The sequence below is a fragment of the Ranitomeya variabilis genome, chromosome 4 (genome assembly GCF_051348905.1).
Source record: "Ranitomeya variabilis isolate aRanVar5 chromosome 4, aRanVar5.hap1, whole genome shotgun sequence".
In the NCBI taxonomy this organism is placed as follows: Eukaryota; Metazoa; Chordata; class Amphibia; order Anura; family Dendrobatidae; genus Ranitomeya; species Ranitomeya variabilis.
Genome location: NC_135235.1, coordinates 178,110,624 through 178,130,403, shown reverse-complemented (window position 1 = coordinate 178,130,403; position 19,780 = coordinate 178,110,624). Strand labels below are relative to the sequence as shown.

At 43.1% G+C, this 19,780-nt stretch overlaps 1 protein-coding gene across 26 annotated transcripts in view; it reads right to left on the bottom strand.

Moving 5' to 3' along the window:
- KCNMA1 (potassium calcium-activated channel subfamily M alpha 1) overlaps positions 1–19,780 on the bottom strand; it is a 1,075,276-nt gene that overhangs the window by 90,381 nt on the left and 965,115 nt on the right. For all 26 annotated transcript variants that reach the window (XM_077259420.1, XM_077259433.1, XM_077259414.1 and 23 more), the window contains 2 exons: positions 11,537–11,761; positions 10,428–10,620 (listed from right to left, as the gene is read on the bottom strand). In XM_077259420.1, coding sequence (XP_077115535.1) covers positions 10,428–10,620; positions 11,537–11,761 — 418 coding nt within the window. The remainder of the gene's footprint in view (positions 1–10,427; positions 10,621–11,536; positions 11,762–19,780) is intronic.

Here is a 19,780-nt window from a genome sequence, read left to right as displayed (position 1 = left end):
TACAATTGTCAGAAGAGAATTCATTCTGACCAAGGTGCCTGTTTCCAAGGGTGAGTGATGGAAGAATTACATCATCTGTATCAGATTGAGAAGTCCAGGACCATGCCCTACCATCCACAAGGAAATGAGGCCTGTGAGCATTTCAACCGGATGCTGATTCAGATGTTGAGAACGTTGGAAGAAGACAGGAAAGTCCGCTGGCCTGAGTATGTAGCTGAATTAGTCTGGGTGTACAACAACCGGGTGCACAGCACAACTGGATACACACCATCAGAAAATGTGGTCCCCCGCAAATCAAACATATACAGTTATGGCAGATGCTAACAGCGTATAAAGAAACAAAGCCTGTGTAAGATTCTTACCGTGTGCTACATTCAGCAACAGCCCAGCTGCTCCTGGTGAGTATCCGAGGGGTGTGCAGTGTCCCACGAATCCCCGTGGCAACTAAAGGGGCGAGACTGGCCTCCAGAGGGTAGCGGACGGATGGGCACGCATATACTGATCGGACCCGACCAGTGGGAGTGTAGCTGCTAAGCGTAGAGCCAGGGAACGTCCCGGCCAGAGGCATTCCTGGTTACACTTAGGAAAAATGGCCGCTGCTGACAGGCAGCGTGTGACGTCACAGGCCTACGGAGCCTCACTGAGACCAGAAAGCTAACCTACCCCCCCTCGAATTCTGTCGGACTTTCTGGATACCGTAAAACTGTACATCCTTCATACTACAGTTATGTACCTCTTTAAAGTGACGGGATAAGGGGTGACCCAGGAACCCCTTCTGAATATTCCTCAGGTGCTCCTTTATTTGTATCATTAGTCTCCTCTTAGTCCTACCAACGTATAATTTTCCACAAGGACATTGAATCACATAAATTATTCCCGTTGAGAAACAAGTCATTTTATCCCGGATGTCAATAAGGTTTGCCGAACCACATTTAGGGATTCCAACATTACGGAGACATTTGACATCCGGGATAAAATTACTTGTTTCTCAACGGGAATCCTGCTGTTCGGCCAAAAAGGGTGAGAGATTACTGAGCAAGAATTGGATCCAGAGGAGGACTACCCACAGTTAGGGATGTCCATCTGGGTCCGTGAACATGAACCTCAATTGCAGACACTCGATTGGTACAGACCAAGTTTTGGGAGCTTGAAAACCATGAGTTGATGCCCCTGCGAGTGTTAGGTGTCGAGTTTCCGCCGCTGCACAGGGGGAATCTCGAACACCCTCCACTGCGGTCTCCCATTCTTCTCCAGCCACAGTGAAATCTGCTCAGCGGAGATGTCGGTCCCAGCTTCTGGCTCAGGCAGATACTCTTTGCTTGGCTGCTGCTACTCTTCCAGGCTCAGCTGTTGTAGCCAGTATTGGTCAGCGGTGAGCAGACACCTCTGGGACTAAGACCTGCTTTTCCACTTCTGAGCATGCCAAAAGGAAGACTTATCATTGGAGGTCGGGGGTCACACTCGCAGGTCCCGTAGCAACTCCCATTGGTCCTCTAGGAAGGTCCTTGTCTGCTGCAGCTATAAAAGGTTCGCATGGCGGCACGGCCATGTGCTAGTATCAGCTTATGTTATAAGCTTTGCTATTTGGTGGTCATGTCTGCTTGTGGTCAGGTTCGGCTGAAATAAGCCCCTAGAATACCGGCACCTCCGGTGAGGAGTTTTGTGTGTTTGAATTCAGGGCAAGTGTATAGCCACTAGAATTCCGGCTCCACCAGAGGAGAGTTGTTTGTGTGTTAAGCTGACTGCATGACCACTAATTGCTTTCTGCTCTGTTAGGTAGCTGTGATCCTCTGTGAGGTTAACAGGGCACAGCGTTTTCCTATCTAGGTGACTCTGTGAAGTAACTGAGTTTGCTTATACCGCCATATAGTGCCGCCAATTGCTAGCAGCAGGTTCCTCTCCTGCACGGTGGACCCCGGGCTGTGAACGCACCTTTAATAACTTATATATAGATTTGGTGCGTTCCTCCAGCCCTAACAGCGAGGGACAGCTCTTAAGGCCGGAGACCGAGTACTGGTTCGAGACAAACGACCTCGAGGCAAGTTAGAGTACCGGTAGGAAAAAACTGTATTGGGTGAAACGCTGAATCAGATCTGATGGTCCTGTCTATGAGGTCCAATCTGAAAAGGAAGATGGAGACTCCACTCAAGTAGTCCATCGAAGCATGCTACATCCTTGCTTGTCACAAGATCCAGACCAACGAGAGAGAGAGTCAAGTGTTCCTAAAATGCCCCCTTCTACAGCTTCAGACTGTGAAAAAGAAGAATCCTCCGACCCGGACGGCCTGCCACTCATTAATCCTGAAGAGGTACAGGAGCCTGAAACTCCGGAGATGGCTGCTCCATTGAACTCAGATGCGTGCCCGTCCTCGCCCACTCAACCTGACTCAACTACTCAACCCAACTTACGCAGCACAGAACGAGCAACAGCCGGAATACCTCCCAACCGTTACGAACAAGACCAATTTATTTGGCAGCGGATCATTCAAAAGATGGAGCAGTGTTAGCGTTTGCTACAAGAACTCTTGACATGGATTGGCGAGCTAAAGGAGAGAAGTGTAAGGTAGAAGACCGGGCTGCGGGTACCTCTCCTGTGCTGGGTCCGGAATTGTCACGGCTGTCTCATCTGTTGTCCAGTGGAAAGAATAAGAGACCGGACAAATCTCGTCACCCTGAAGCAGGGGGTGTGGCAAAGCAGCAGTGTGCGGAAGCAGTCAGTTTGGAGACAAACAGCAGCAGGCGGCAGGCTGAGCAGAGTGCTCCGTCTCCTGAGCACTGGCGCTTCAAAGGGCTTTGTGCGCCGGCCCACGCTGCTGCCAGTGGGATTGTTAAGAAGCAGGGTGTCGTGCGCTCCAGGACTGTGAGCACAGAGAAAAGAGGGCCAGGTAAGGACTTATACCTGCGGTCCTCCTTGACGATAAACTCTGACAGAACCAACTTGGACTGGAGAGACACTGTGGCCCTGTCTGATCCATCCACAGTAATTCATGGACTAGGGGCTCAGCGGAAGGTACCGGACACCGATCGCTGCCACCAGAAGACAGACCATCATGTAAAGGACTTCCCTGTGGACATCGTTTCAGCCGTCGCTGACACTGCAACCCTCTGTGGGATCATCTGCTGTGGAGGAGCACAAAGGACACAATAAGTTCTTTCTAAAAAGACTGTTCTTATTCTGCACTTATTGTTCTGCACATTCCCCCTTAACCATTTATCTCCCTGCGACGAGTAAATCCCTAGTTAAATTAAACTGTTAAATTTGTTAAGCCTTGCTCTGCCTTCTGTCTGTCACTGCATCCCACAACATGCTAACACAGTCAGAGGTCAACAGCACTGATACAAAAAAGAGAATCGAGTTAAAATGTAAGGAAATATATCATAAAATGTGTATCATTCCCTATTGTGTAAGATAATAGTTATATTAATTTAAAAAAGCTGGAGTACCTCTTTAACTGTTGCGCTGGGTAATGCCTGGGTAATAATACTATAGTTGTGATACCATAGGTCTCCAAAAAATGTAGTATAATGGTCTTGACTACCCGGACTACAATCACAACATCTGACAAGAGTTCTTGAATATCGTGTGCATGGGGAGCAATGAAATGTGAATCATTTTGTGGCAAGTATTTTTCTTGCTGCTTCCATATAATTGGACTTTAACCCCTTCATGAAGCTTCCAATTTATGTTTTTGTGTTTTTTCCTCACCTTCTTCCCAGGGCCATAACTTTTTTATTTTTCTGTCCACATAGATATATGAGGAATTGTTTTTTCAGGGACAAGTTGTACTTTTGAATCACCCTTTTCATTTTACCACACAGTGTACTGGAAAATGGGAAAAAAATCCCAGTGGGGAGAAATTGTGAAAAAAATAAATTTTGACATTGCTTTTTGCGAATTGAACTTACTGTGTACATTTTGTGGTAAATATGATTCTCCTCATCAAGATGATTTCGGCGATAGCAAACATGTTCTATTTTGGTCTTATCTGACCACATGACCTTCCTCCATGCCTCCCCCTGGATCCTCCAGATGGTCAACGGTGAACTTCAAACGGGCCTGGACATGTGCTGGTGTGAGCAGAGGGATTTTGCGTGCCCTGCCGGATTTTAATTCATGATAGTGTCTTACTAGTGGTCATTGACCAGATCCCCCTGTGTACTGTATTTCTGGGCTCATTCCTGATCTTTCTCAGAATCATCCTTACCCCACAAGGCGAGATCTTGAATGGAGCCCCAGACCAAAGAAGATTGACAGTCATCTTGTGTTTCTTCCATTTTCTAATAATTGTGCCAGCAGTATTTTGCCTTTTCACCAAGCTGCTTGCCTGTTGTCCTGTAGCCCATCCCAACAAGTCTACAATTTTGCCCCTGGTGTCCTTACATAGCTCTTTGGTCTTGGCCATGGCGGAGAGGTTGGAGTGTGATTGAGTGTGTGGACAGGAGTCTTTTATACAGGTAACAAGTTCAAACAGATACAATTACTACAGGCAATGAGTGCACAGTAGGAGGGCTTCTTAAATAAAAGCTAACAGGTCTGTGGAAGCCAGAATTCTTACTGGTTGGTAGATGATCAAATACTTATTTCATGCAACAAAATGTAATTTAATTATTTAAAAATCATACATTTGAATTTCTGGATTTTCTTTTAGATTCTATCTCTCACAGTTTAAGTGTAACTATGATAAAAATTACAGACCTCTCCATTCTTTGTAGGTGGGAAAACTTGAAAAAAACGGCAGTGTATCAAATACTTATTTTTCCCACTGCATGATGTTTTGAGCACTTGTTACAGCATTTTTTATGGAATTGCAGAGTCTCAAAAATGTATTTTTGGCGTTCTTGATTTTTTTTTCTCTACGGTGATTACCGATCTGGTTAATTAGTTCATTTTTATTTTGATAGCTATGACTTTTCTGAACATGGCAATACCGCATACGTGATTTTTTAAAAACTTTTTTTTACTTTATTTGTAACCCCTTGCTGACATATTTCATAATAGTACATCCCTGTGCCCTGGGCGTTATTGATTAGAGACGTATTATTACTGCATGGTAATCGTGTGTACACACAGCCTGGGAGCAGATGATCACTGCCTGGTGTCAGCTGATTCTGACAGCTGACACACCCAGCACTAAGTCCTGGGAGAGGTGCGTTTAACCCTCTAAATTCTGCGATGAAACACGATCGCAGCATTCTGGGAGGTGGTAGAGGGCTGACAGCCCCTCTGCCTTTGGATTGGAGACCTCGCAGCATGACGCTGGGTTCCGATCGTTGCCATGGTGACCCGATGTCATCATGGCGACATCTGGGTCACCAGAGCTAGGAAAGTTAAAAATTGTAAACATATTTTAAAAAAACAAAAATAATAACAAAAAAAAATCAAAATTATGGTATCTAAAAATAAATATTTGTATGAAAAAAAATATAAACAATAAGCACTGAGATCTCATATTATCTCCCGAGATCTTGGTGCCGAGATCTCCATCTGCACATGCACCTCCCCCGACAGACATTTTCCCGGAGTCCACTGAATAGTAAACCATGCAGGGGCTTTGGGCTTTCACAAAATGTTGGCAGAGCCCCCGCAGCGGCGCACATCCAAACACCCCCTCATCCCAGCCTGCAGCCTGTGGCAACGCTCCACTCTTGCCTCCTCCAGCAGCGACCCTGGGACCCTGTTCCACCGCAGCCAGCAAGGTATATCCACATTATAAGACGCACCCCCATTTTCCCCCAAAGGTGTGGGGAAAAAAAGTGTGTCTTATAATCAGAAAAATATGGTAAATGAAGTATCGCTGTAATCATAATAACCTGAAGAATAAAACGGCCTTATCAATTTTACCACGCACAGAACGGCATACACCCTCCTCCAAAAAAAATCCTGAATTGCTGGTTTTTGTTATTCTGCCTCCCAAAAATCGAAATAAAAAGCTATCAAAAATGTCATGTGCCCAAAAATGGTGCCAATAAAAACATCAACTCATCCTGCAAAACACAAGTCCTCACATGACTCTGTGGGCCAAAATATGGAAAAATTATAGCTCTCAAAAAGTGGTGAAGCAAATGTTTTTTGCAGTAAAAAGCGTCCATTAGTGTGCGACAGTAGTCAAACATAAAAACCTGATATAAATCTGGTATTGCTGTAATCGCATCTGGGTTTCTGTGCAAATCTCTGAAATACGTGATTCAGACAGAACCCCAGGAGGAAGACTCCCTAAAATGAGGCAGATGGAGACACTGTGGACATCGTCAGACCTGTAATCCGACGGTGTCCATCTTTTTAGGATTGCATAAAAGTGCCGTCGGCCACAGTTTGTCCACTTCTGAAAAAAAGGGCACCGCTGAACAGAGGACAGACGGAGTCCAGAGTAAACTCTGCTGCCTCATTATAGTGAATGGATCCCTCAGGGGTTTCATCTGAATCACGTCACTCAGAGATTTAGATGAAAACCCCAAAGTAAGTGGTCAGTGTAGAGCGCAGGATAAATGTGATCCCAAACGTTATATAAAATGTTCCTAATTAAAGCTTCAACTCAAACAACAAAAAAGAAAGCCCTCACTCAGGTCTGTCATCTGTTAATGCAAATATAGGGGGCTTCCACGTTACTGGTAGCACAAAGGCTCTGGAAAAGTGAAATGGCTCCTCACCCGCCAAAAGAAATTCAGCAAATTCTCTGCTCCCAAATCCAAATGCCCCCTCCCTTCTGAACCCCACAGTGTACCTAAACCACATATTGCACTCATATTTGGCATTTCTGAAGCAGTGAGAGCCCGCCTAGCTTACGGGTGCATGCCTCCAGAAGCACAAGCCAAACATACTGGTGACTGCAACATACTGGTCACTACAATGTACTGGTCACTACAATGTAGTTTGCAATTCTCACTTGGCAACATTCATTGCTGCTTGTTTCTGGAAAACACCAATGGAGTCAATATCGTCACTACACCTGTAGATAAATTGCTCAAGGGTATAGTTTAAAAAGTGGGGTCAATTTAGGGGGAATTTCGCTATTCTAGGAATTATGGGCTCTGCATATTGAGTATTCAATCTGTTTTAGGAAAATCTGTGCTCCAGGAGGCAAATAGTGACCATTCCTCCAGAGTCTCTCCATATGGCTAAGCAGTACTGTAAAGCCACATATGGGGTATTGCCATGTTGAGAAGAAATTGTGGGACAAGTTTTGGTGCCATTTTTACCCACTTCTTGAGTGAAAATGTAAAATATTGGGCTAAAACAAAGTTTTGGTGGTAAAAATGTAGTTATCTTTTCTTCACTGCCCAATGGTATAAAATTCTGTGACACACCCGTGGTGTCAATATGATCACTGCACCCCTAGAGGAATTCACTGAGAAATGTAGTTTGTAAAATGGGATCACTTATAGGGATCTCTGCTGTTGTGGCACCTCATGGACTCTCTCAGTGGGTCATGGCACCCGCAAACTAAAACAGTAAAATCTGGCGCTCCTTGCCTTTTGAGCTTTGCACTGTGCCTTAAAAATATTTCCCGATTACATGTAGGGTATTGGCGTACTCAGAAAAAAATGAACCTCAGTTTGTTGTAAAAAAAAATTCCTATTAGCCCTTGGAAAAATTAAAAGCTTGGGGCTAAAACAAGATTTTAGTGGTAAAATGTAATTTATTCTTTCATCATCGCTCAATGATATAAAATTCTGTGAGGCACATGTGGTGTCAATATGATCACTGCACCCCTAGATGAATTCATTGGGGAGTGTAGTTTGTAAAATAAGTTCACATATAGGGGGTTTCTGTTGTTCTGGCACCTCAGGGGCTTTGCCAATGTGACATGGCACCCTCAAACCATTCCAGAAAAATCTGAAACCCAATATGGTGCCTCTTCCCTTATGAGCTTGCAGTGTGCCTCAAAAATAGTATTCCCCAACATATAGGGTAGCGGCATACTCAGGAGAAATTGAACAACAAATTATACACTGCAATTTCTCCTGTTACCCTTATGAAAATGCAAAATTTTGCACCAAAATAACATTTTTGTGGGAAAAATTAGATTTTTTTCATTTTTACGGCTCTACGTTATAAACTTCTGAGAATCACCTGGAGGTTCAAGGTGCCCACTACACATCTAAATACATTCCTTGAGGGATCCAGTTTCCAAAATGGGGGTCACTTGTGGGAGTTTCCACTGTTTAGGCAGATCAGGGGGTCTCCAAATGTGACATGACGACTGCTAATGATTCCAGGAAATTTTACATTCAAGAAGCCAAATGACGCTCCTTCCCTTCCAAGCCCGGTCATGTGCCCAAACAGTAGTTTTCTCCCTTATATGGGGTATCGGCATACTCAGGAGAAATTGCACTACAAATTGTGTTGGGCAGCTTCTCCTTTTATCCTTATAAAAATGCAAAATTTGAGGCTAAAATAACTTTTCATTATTATTATTTTCATGGCTTAACGTTATAAACTTCTGTGAAGCATCTTAGGGTTTAAGGTGCTCACCACACATCTAATTACTGTTTAGGCACATCAGGGGCTCTCCAAATGGGACATTCAAAAACTTAATTAGTGCTCCTTTCCTTACAAACTTTGCCATGCACCCAAAGAGTGGTTTTCTCTCCCATTTGGGGTTTCGGCATGCTCAGGAGTAATTATACAACAAATTTTGGAGTCGATTTTTTCCTGTTACCCTTGCCAAAGAAAAAAAAAATTAAATCTGAAGTAAATTTTTTGTGAAAAAAAAAAATGTTCATTTCTTTTTCCACATTCCAAAAATTCTCGTAAAGCACCTGAAGAGTTAATAAACTTCTTGAATGTGGTTTTGAGCACCTTGGGGGGTGCAGTTTTTAGAAAAGTGTCACTTTGAAGTATTTTCTATCATAAAAAAAAGCCCTCGAAGTGACTTCAAATGTGAGGTGGTCCATAAAAAAATGGTTTTGTAAATTTTGTTGTAAAAATAAGAAATCACTGGTCAACTTTTAACCCTATTAACTTCCTAACAAAAAAATATGTTGATTCCAAAATTGTGCTGTAAAGTAGACATGTGGGAAATGTTATTTATTAAGCATTTTGTGTGATATATCTCTTTGATTTAAAGGTATGAAAATTAAAATTTGTAAAAATGTGAAATTTTCAAAATGTTTGCCAAATTTTCATTTTTTTTACAAATAAACACAAGTCGTATCAAATACATTTTTTGACTATCATCAAGTACAGTATGTCATGAAAAAAAACAGTCTCAGAATCAATGGGATCCTTTGAAGCGTTCCAGAGTTATCACCTCACAAAGTGACAGTGGTCAGAATTGTAAAAATTGGCCTGGTCATTAATGTGCAAACTACCTTCGGGGGTTAATGGGGGAACAGGGAGCGATTTGAAATTTAATATTTTTTATTTTTTTCCATTTTTTTAACTTTATATTTACTTTTCACTGTTCTTATTAGTTCTGTCAGAGGACTTGAAGCTGCGATTGTCTGATTGCGTATGCTATATGCAGAAATAACCCTGTATTGCTGTATATAGTTAAAATCACAGTCTCCTTTGAAGTCTGGCCACAGGCAGGGTTTCAAGGAAGCTCTGAAATTACAAGCACAGAGATATTCAACAGACATCTGGCTGTCATAGCAACAAGCGATCACATCATGGGTGCGCCAAAGGGTACTTAGAATGACGTTGCCCCATAACATGCATGTGTTAAATGCCTCTGACAGAGTTTGACAGCGGCATTTAACAGGTAGATTTTTAGAGGCAGGTCCTAGCTGGAAGACACAGCCATTACCTGTTGGGTATGGGGCGGGCTCACCTAGTGAGCTCACTCCAAACATCCATTTGTCTTGTGCCGTACATGTACAGCGGGTGTTGTGAAGGGGTTAAATATTTGGATTAGTCTGATTGTGTCATTATTATAATATCTAATGTGGATACCAAATACACATGTTACGATAAATCTCACTTTACACCTTACACAACATATCCTAAAACTGATGTGTAGGAATGGTCCACGTTATCATGTCCCTTTTGTGCCATGCATACTCTTCCTACAGCTAAATATTATGGAGATAGTATCCACTAAAACTAATGTTTCTAAAAACGAATATCCTGAATAGTATACAATGAATCGGAGGCATACAGGGGTACTGTAGTACGTAGCCCTATAGATTTCCACAAGTGCAGTTTTCCAGTCTGATAAAAGTCTCTGCGTGCACAGAGCAGTTACACGCTTCTGTTCATGAGACCTTACTTTGGAATATTGTGACTCCATACAAACTGTCCTTGCAATACTTGATGTGCCCATCGTATGCTGCAAAAAGGTTTCAAGAGACCCATCAAAGACATCAACAACTTAAGCGTTGTCACAAGCTGAGAGCAGATCTGTAAAAGGCTGAATGAAGGATATCGCTTGTGCCAGCTCTGTGCCTTTGGAGCTTTGCTGGCAAGTGACAGAGGGCCTGGCTTACCTTGAGAGTTAGCTTGCAAGACCCCAATGCTGTCATCAAACTGCATGGATTTGATGTTGAGAGATGCCAAGATACATTCCTTGTCCTGAAGTGAAGTATCATCAATATTGTTCTGATTGGCTGACAGAATAACGCACATGTCACACAGGTTAATGTTGACAGCCCTTAGATCAGCTCGACTTAATGGCGTGCCCTAAAGGTAAAAGAAGAAAAAAAGAGGGAGGAATGAGAAGAAAAGAAGAAACTGATAGACATGGATATCAAGGGGAAGGTGATGCAAGAAAACAGCCAAAATAAATGTGACAAAGGCTGCATTGAAAAAAAACCCTTGTTCGTTAAATATACAAAATGGTAATGGAAAGTAGGGAAATAAATCAGCAAATGATTCAGCATGACAATGTCACCTTTCTCCAAACCAGTGTACATGTGTGACCATTGGAGAGTGGAGCAGGGCTGCCTGCAGGGTGTTTGCGCTAGCCAGCTGACTGCAGTCTCCTGCTGGATATGGAAGCTCTTTGTGACATTGAAGCAGTGACCAATGAGTGGTGTGCAATAAAATGTTAACACTGGGCGATTCTTCAGGAAGGACAATAGTCCTAGTTCATCCTGCAAAATTTCCCATTAGTTCACATCTTATAGTCTAAATGACATATTTAAAATTAACTTGTCACATTGAGAATGTTGCCTAAGCTGCAGACAACATGGCACCGAGCAGAAGGAGCTGAGCAGATTGATGTAGACTTATGAGAAATATTGAGTATAACTAAGGGTTTATTCATTTTAATCTCTGCTCAATCTGAGATTTTCAGTCAAGTAGGTGGTTCTCTCAGTGATTGACAGCTACATTTTCTCGCACACATATAGAAGGAAGACTGTTATTCAGTAGGACCAGCCACACAACTGAAAAGCCCAGAGTAAGCAGTTATAAATGAAGAAAACACAGGTTACCGATCACCTACTCTATTTCATATGGCCTGCAGCTTGGACTGTATTTCAACGTGACAGGTTCCCTTTAAATATCACATTATACTGTACATCGAGATAGATTAATAAGACATTAAAAAAAGAAAGCCTTTGGAACAGCACCTTGACATTTGCCTCTTACTTACAGGCAGGATGGAAACTTTTGGAAAGTTATGCAATGTTTCCCACTCCCTCTTTAAGTATTCCAAGGAGCCCACAAATACTATCGGCTTCAGTTCATGATAGTGGAAGTTGCTGGCTCTGAGCGGCATTACCAAATTTCGAAGCCCAATGACTGCAGATGAGACATCTCCAAAAATACAGACAACTACATGGCCGCTTAGAACTGTCATTGCTGCTTCACTGCGAGTCTGTATTGGATGACAGAATAAAACATGAGTTTTAGAGCATTGGAAATACATGAAGATCATCAATGTGTAATAATGAAAGGTGTTCATTGAGTACCTTTATAGAGATAAAATAGGATTAAAGTAGGGTAATTGTTTAAGCAGTGTGAGACACATGAATGAAACAATAAAATACTCAAATTACTGCCTATTTACCAATGTTGGCTAACAAAACCTGCCCCACATTGTTATGTTTTTAGTTTGCATGGTGTGTACACCAACATTCATCACACTTGTGGTTATAACTTCAGTGACTGAAGTGATCAGCTATTTTCTGGTATTGAAAAGATCTTAGCTCACCACAAACCTTTTCAATCTATTGACCGCAGTAGTGTCACTGTTTGAGGTCTGTAAAACAATTGGAAGATTATTCCTATTAAGATTAGATCTGTGCTTTTCAACCTTTCTGACTGAAATGGAAAAGATGAATGAAAACCAGACTTGGACTGGCCCACAGGGTAACAGGGGAATCCCTCAGTGGGCCCCTGTGTAGATCTGGGCCCCCAACCCCACTGTATGGGCAGTACTTGGCATAATTCACTTAATTCACTCTGTACAGAAAAAAACAGCATCTCATCATTCATTAACCATGCTACCCAGTTTATTATTATATAGAGATATAGGTAAATTTGTGAATGAAGGTAGCATAATATTTGCATGCAGGTGAAAAGTGGGCCCCCCCCAAAGTCAATGTTATTGGTAGGCCCTTGTCACCACAGTCCGACACTGATGAAACCCCATTAAACCCAAAGTTATTGAAGGCAAAGGACTTTAAAAATGGAAGAGGATACCAGACATAAAATGTTGGAGAAACCAGACATTTCCATAGGAAGGTTGTCTTCTAAGCAACACGCATCCAATCTTAGGCTCGTTTCACACTTGCGTTTTGATCTGCAGCGTTTGTAAAAAAAACGCAGGTGGTGAAAAAACGCATGTAAACGCATGCAAACGCGGACGAGCGCAATCTGATAAAAAATTGGACTGCACTCGGACCAATGTTATTCAAAGGGTGACATCTTATCCGCGATTTTTTTCTCAGCTGAAATCGGACTGAGAAAAAAATCGCAGCATGCTGCGATTTGCTGAGTATCTCGGACGAGGCTCGCCAATGCAAGTCAATGGATGCGAGAAAAAAACGCACAGCACTCGCACCATGCGAGTGCTGTTCGTTTTCTTCTCACCGGTGTCCTTTGAAAAAACGGTAATTCATACGCCGCTACTGTAAAAATCACACTGACAGGTTATAATAGAAAAAATAGAAAATATACATACACATAGAATACATATACAGTATATATATATACTAGATGGTGGCCCGATTCTAATGCATCGGGTATTCTAGAATATGTATGTAGTTTATTTATGAAGATTTTAGAATAATACCTTGAATACACAGGATTCGGCCAGCCGCGACCAATTAGCGAAGCGTGGTTCAAATCCTGCGCCAATTCGTGGCCGGACTGCGCCTCTCGCTGATTGTTCACGGCCGGCCACGTAGTATATAGCACAGCCACATAGTATATAACAACCCACGTAGTAAATAGCACAGGCACGTAGTATATTGTACAGCCACGTAGTATATAGCACAGCCCACGGAGTATATAGCACAGCCCATGGAGTAAATAACACAGCCCACGGAGTATATAGCGCAGCCAAGTAGTATATAGCACAGCCCGCGGAGTGTATAACAGCCCACATAGCATATAACACAGCCATGTAGTTTATAACAGCCCACGTAGAATATTGCACAGCCACGTAGTATATTGCACAGCCCATGTAGTATACTGCACAGCCACATAGTATATTGCACAGCGCATGTAGTATATTGCACAGCCACGTAGTATATTGCACAGCCACGTAGTATATTGCACAGCACATGTAGTATATTGCACAGCCACGTAGTATATTGCACAGCCACATAGTATATTGCACAGCCCATGTAGTATATTGCACAGCCACGTAGTATATTGCACAGCCACGTAGTATATTGCACAGCCCACATAGTATATTGCACAGCGCATGTAGCATTTTGTGCAGCCCACGTAGTATATTGCACAGCCCACGTAGTATACTGCACAGCCACATAGTATATGGCACAGCCCAAGTAGTATATTGCACAGCCCACATAGTATATTGCACAGGCTACGTAGTATATTGCACAGCCCACGTAGTATATAAAACAGCCCATGTAGTAAATTGCACAGCCCACACAGTATATTGCACAGCCCACGTAGTATATTGCACAGCCCACGTAGTATATTGCACAGCCCACGTAGTATACTGCACAGCCCACGTAGTATACTGCACAGCCCACGTAGTATACAGCAATGTGGGCATCATATCCCTGTTAAAAAAAATAATTCAAATAAAAAATAGTTATATACTCACCCTCCGTTGGCCCCCGGATCCAGGCGAGGCGTTTACCGATGCTCCTCGCGTGCTCCGGGCCCAAGAGTGCATTGCGGTCTCGCGAGATGATGACATAGTGGTCTCGCGAGACCGCTACGTCATCATCTCGCGAGATCACAATGCATGGAGCGGTCATCGGAGCGTCGCGAGGAGCGGGAAAGGCCTGTTCTGGATCCGGGGGGCCGACGGACGGTGAGTATATAACTATTTTTTATTTTTTTATTATTTTTAAAATTAGATCTTTTTACTATTGATGCAGCATCAATAGTAAAAAGTTGGTCACACAGGGTTAATAGCAGCATTAACGGAGTGTGCTACACTGCGGCATAACGCTGCCGTTAACCCTGTGTGAGCGCTGACTGGAGGGGATTATGGAGCGGGCACTGACTGCCGGGAGTAAGGAGCGGCCATTTTGCCGCCGGACTGTGCTGGTCGCTGATTGGTCGTGGCTGTTTTTTTGCCACGGTTGCCACGACCAATCAGTGACTTGGGATTTCCGTGACAGACAGAAGGACAGACAGAAAGACGGAAGTGACCCTTAGACAATTATATAGTAGATATATATATATCTATATAAATACACACACACGTCAGTGACACATATATACACTCACTGGCCACTTTATTAGGTACACCTGTCCAACTTCTTGTTAACACTTAATTTCTAATCAGCCAATCACATGGCGGCAACTCAGTGCATTTAGGCATGTAGACATGGTCAAGACAATCTCCTGCAGTTCAAACCGAGCATCAGTATGGGGAAGAAAGGTGATTTGAGTGCCTTTGAACGTGGCATGGTTGTTGGTGCCAGAAGGGCTGGTCTGAGTATTTCAGAAACTGCTGATCTACTGGGATTTTCACGCACAACCATCTCTAGGGTTTACAGAGAATGGCCCGAAAAAGAAAAAAAATCCAGTGAGCGGCAGTTCTGTGGGCGGAAATGCCTTGTTGATGCCAGAGGTCAGAGGAGAATGGGCAGACTGGTTCGAGCTGATAGAAAGGCAACAGTGACTCAAATCACCACCCGTTACAACCAAGGTAGGCCTAAGAGCATCTCTGAACGCACAGTGCGTCGAACTTTGAGGCAGATGGGCTACAGCAGCAGAAGACCACACCGGGTACCACTCCTTTCAGCTAAGAACAGGAAACTGAGGCCACAATTTGTACAAGCTCATCGAAATTGGACAGTAGAAGATTGGAAAAACGTTGCTTGGTCTGATGAGTCTCGATTTCTGCTGCGACATTCGGATGGTAGGGTCAGAATTTGGCGTAAACAACATGAAAGCATGGATCCATCCTGCCTTGTATGGAGCATCTTTGGGATGTGCAGCCGACAAATCTGCGGCAACTGTGTGATGCCATCATGTCAATATGGACCAAAATCTCTGAGGAATGCTTCCAGCACCTTGTTGAATCTATGCCACGAAGAATTGAGGCAGTTCTGAAGGCAAAAGGGGTCCAACCCGTTACTAGCATGGTGTACCTAATAAAGTGGCCGGTGAGTGTATATATATATGTATTTATATTAGATAGATAGATAGATAGATAGATAGATAGATAGAAGAAAAGCTGGTAATTCACTTGCCCACTTTTGTGAGATCTCTGCAGGAGCCGGCAGGATAGGAGACATGGTTTACATATAGTAAATCCATGCAGAATAGTTAGATATATAGATATGTGTGATCAATACTATTAATACAGTGTGTATGCAAATTACTGGACCTGCATTTAATTAATAAACAAATATTTATTGGAAAAAAATGGTGTGGGCTCCCACGCAATTTTCAAATCCAGCAGAGGGAAAGCCAGTGACTAGGGGCGGATGTTTATAGCCTGGGAAGGGGGTAATACTCATGGAGCTTCCCAGGCTATTAATATCAGCTCACAGCTGGATAACTAGCCCTTACTGGCTATTAAAATGGGGGACCCCCCCAAAAAATGATGTGGGGTTCTCTCATAATTAATAACCAGCAAAGGCTATGCGGAGAGCTGTGGGCTGATATTAATAGCCTAGGAAGGGACCATGGATATTGGCCCCCTTGGCTAAAAACATCAGCACTCAGCTGCCCCAGAAAAGGTGCATCTGTAAGATTCGCCAATTACGGCACTTAGCCTTGCTCTTCCTGCTTGCCCTGTAGAGGTGGTAAGTGGGGTAATTATTGTGGGGTTGATGTCACATTTGTATTGAAAGGTGATATCAAGCCAGCTTAGTAATGGAGAGGTGTCAATAAGATGCCTATCCATTACTAATTCTATAGTGAGATTGTAGAAGTCAGTTTCATGTCATATACCCTGACAAGACTGAGTGCAGCAACAAGACACAATGTAGTTATACTGCATGTCTTTCTGGAAAAGATTTCAAAGCAGACTGGGATTTCAAAATGTGTTGTTCTAGACAGAAGCATCAAGAAATGGGCAAAGTTGAAGAATGTAGAAGTGGTAGGCCGAAGAAACTTAGTTCAGCAACAGTACAATAATGAGTGTCTGCAAGCAACAGTTTAGCATGGTGGAGGTTTCTTGAAAGTTTGATTAATTGTGTCTTCAATTTTGAGAAATAAATGCAGATAAATACCCATCATGCAATATCAACAGGGAGGCATCTTACTGATTCCAAATTTATTCAGCAGCAGGACAGCAAACCCAAATCTGGAATTCTGTCAATAGGATCAATCATCCTCAGCTGACTATATAGGCATGTAAAGTGACATATAAAAGTTTGGGCACCCCTGATCAAAATTACTGCTATTGTGAACAGTTAAGCAAGATTAAGGTGAAATGATCTCTAAAAAGTCTAACATCAAAGATGACCCATTTCCTTTGTATTTTAGGCAAACCTAGTATTATATATTGTCAATTTTAACGTATTAAAAATTACAAAGAGGAAAAGAGGCACCCTTGGAGATTTGTGTGCTCAGATAACATTAAGCAAGGTTTCGGATATTAATTAGCCTGTTAGGGTTATGGTTTGTTCACTATTTTCGCTAAGAAATGCCAGGTGATGCAAATTTACCAACTTTATAAAAACCCAGCCTCCTCTAATCTTGTGTGAAAAAACAACAGCCATGCCGAGCAGCTGCCTAGCACTCTAAAAATGAAAAAGGTGGAGGCCCAAAAAGTAGGAGAAGGCTATAAGAATATAGAAAGGCATTTTCAACTGCCCTTTCCTTTGAAATGTAATTTAAAAATGACAGTTTACAGGAACAGCGGAGGTAAAGATAAGGTCTGAAAGACCAACCTAAATTTCAGTGAGAGCTGCTCGTAGGATTGCTACAGAGGCTAATCAGAACCTCCGCTTGACTGCAAAAGGCCTTCAGAAAGATTTAGCAGACTCTGGAGTTGTGGTACATTGTTCTACTGTTCAGAGACACCTGCACAAATATGGCATTCATGGAAGAGTCATCAGTAGAGATGAATGAACCTTTTAAGGTTTGGTTTGGTTCAGATTGGTGAACTTCCCAATGTTTGCCGAACTTATCTAAACCCCATTGAATTCAATGGGAGACAAAACCAAACGCATAGACAACATCTTCAGGGGGGCAAAAGCTGCCAAAACAGCTCAAATTAGGGGCAGACACCAGGAAAAGTAGCATCAATTGACCCAGGGTACAAATAGCATAATTGCGCAGCATAGATGCATTGGACAGAGCTTGGCCCAGCATTTTTTGCTTAAATATTGATCAGTGACAGGTAGATAAATGACAAGTGTAGGCCTGGTGCTCTGAGAGCCCTGCTAAATTCAGGCAACACACATGAAGGAGACCCAACTTAGAGTCCAATCATTTCCAATGAGACCCCTTCTACTAAAGGCAACCCACCAAATGGAAACCCAACTTGGAGTCTCCACATTTCAAAAAAATTACTGGCACACACAACTAAAGTGGCATCAATTTCCCAAGATTAGAAACAGTATAATGGTGCTCTGAGACCCCTTCCATTACATGCAACCCACCAAATGTAGACCCCTGCCACTACAGGTAGCAAGCAACAAGGAGACCCAAATATGAGTCTCCATTTAACAAAAAATTGGCTTCTCGTAACTCGGGAGGACAGAAAAGAAAGAGGAATAGGACAAATATTAGGTGCTTAAAAGAATAAAAAGGCAAATTATAAAAGTAACAGCAATGGATACACCTTCTAACTGTTGCGCCACCAAGGCACTTGTTAGCAATATCAGCAGCAGTAGCAACAGCAGCCACAGAAGCCATGACAAAGGTGTTACACACTACAAAACTGCACCAGTGCCTAGTCTGCCCAGTCTTCCACTGGGGTGCAAAAGTCATTGGAGATCCATGAGTTGTTCATCTTGATGAAAGTTAGGCAATCTATACTTTCACGTGATAGCCGGATGCGCTTTTTCATCAGGACACCAGCAGAAGTGATGATGACATGTTCTGAGTTGCCGGGAATGACAAAACCACCAAGGCATGAATGGCGAGCTCAGGCCACTCTTCCATTTTTGAAGACCAAAATGCAAAAGGGTCCAAATCCCCCTGATGGCATTAATATTGCGCTTGAGATACTCCTGCACTCCTGTGATACTGGTTCAATATGTATAAGACTTGAACTCTGTTGGTGCAAGGGATGGTCTAAAACCATGTGTGAAATGACTCACAGAAATTGCTCCTGCCACTTACGCTGCTGCTGTTGCTAATGGCAACCCAGTAGTCAGCATTATTTCTAATCCTAACAATACGGGCATCATGTTGCAGATAGTGCAGCAAGAAGTAGCTTCTGTTCCGCCAACCATGGACAACAGAGAGGGGATCATTATCCTCTTTACCTCCTGACTATTGCTCGCCCATCACCTCTTCCTCCTCGTACTGTTCCATTTCTTCTTCGGCTCCTGCATATTCGCTAACGGTTTGTGTCGTACCATGAGCCCCCATCAATCGCTGTAATCCACCCTCTCATGGCACCCACCTGTGCGATGATAGTCCGAAACTTAGAAATATTGGTCTCCTTTCCACATTCTCCTCTGCCATCTCCTCTTGCTCTGGGACCACCAGCTCCACTCGCAAACTATTCAAAGTGCTAACCCTCTTAGTAGGCACTTCAAAACTGTTCACAAGGGTGCAGAGATCCTTCATCTGTGTCCTCTCTGCAAGCATGATTTGCACGTTTGTACTGTGTTGGGCCAGGATATGCAAAGTGACATAGTGCACCAGTGTTCTTCGCTGCTGCCACAGTCGCTGCAACATGTGCAGAGTGGAATTCCACCGTATCGGCACATCGTATATCAACCGGTTAACAGGTAGGCTGAAAGACCTCTGTAGCGATACAAGTCGATGACCCCTTGGGTGCGAACGGTGCAAGTGAGCACACAGCAACCATGCTTTCTGCAGCAATGCATCCAGGCAAGGAGAGTGGGGAAGAAATACCACCAGATTGAGGATGTGCCCTATGCAAGGCACGTGTGTGAGGTTGCATCGGTGTAGGGCTGTGACCAGGTTCACATCATTATCGCACACGGCCTTCCCTGGCTCCAGTCGAGACAGCCATTGCTCAATTTCGATCTTGATAGCCATCCACAAGTCTTATGCTATGTGACTGCCATTTCCAGGGCATATTGATTTA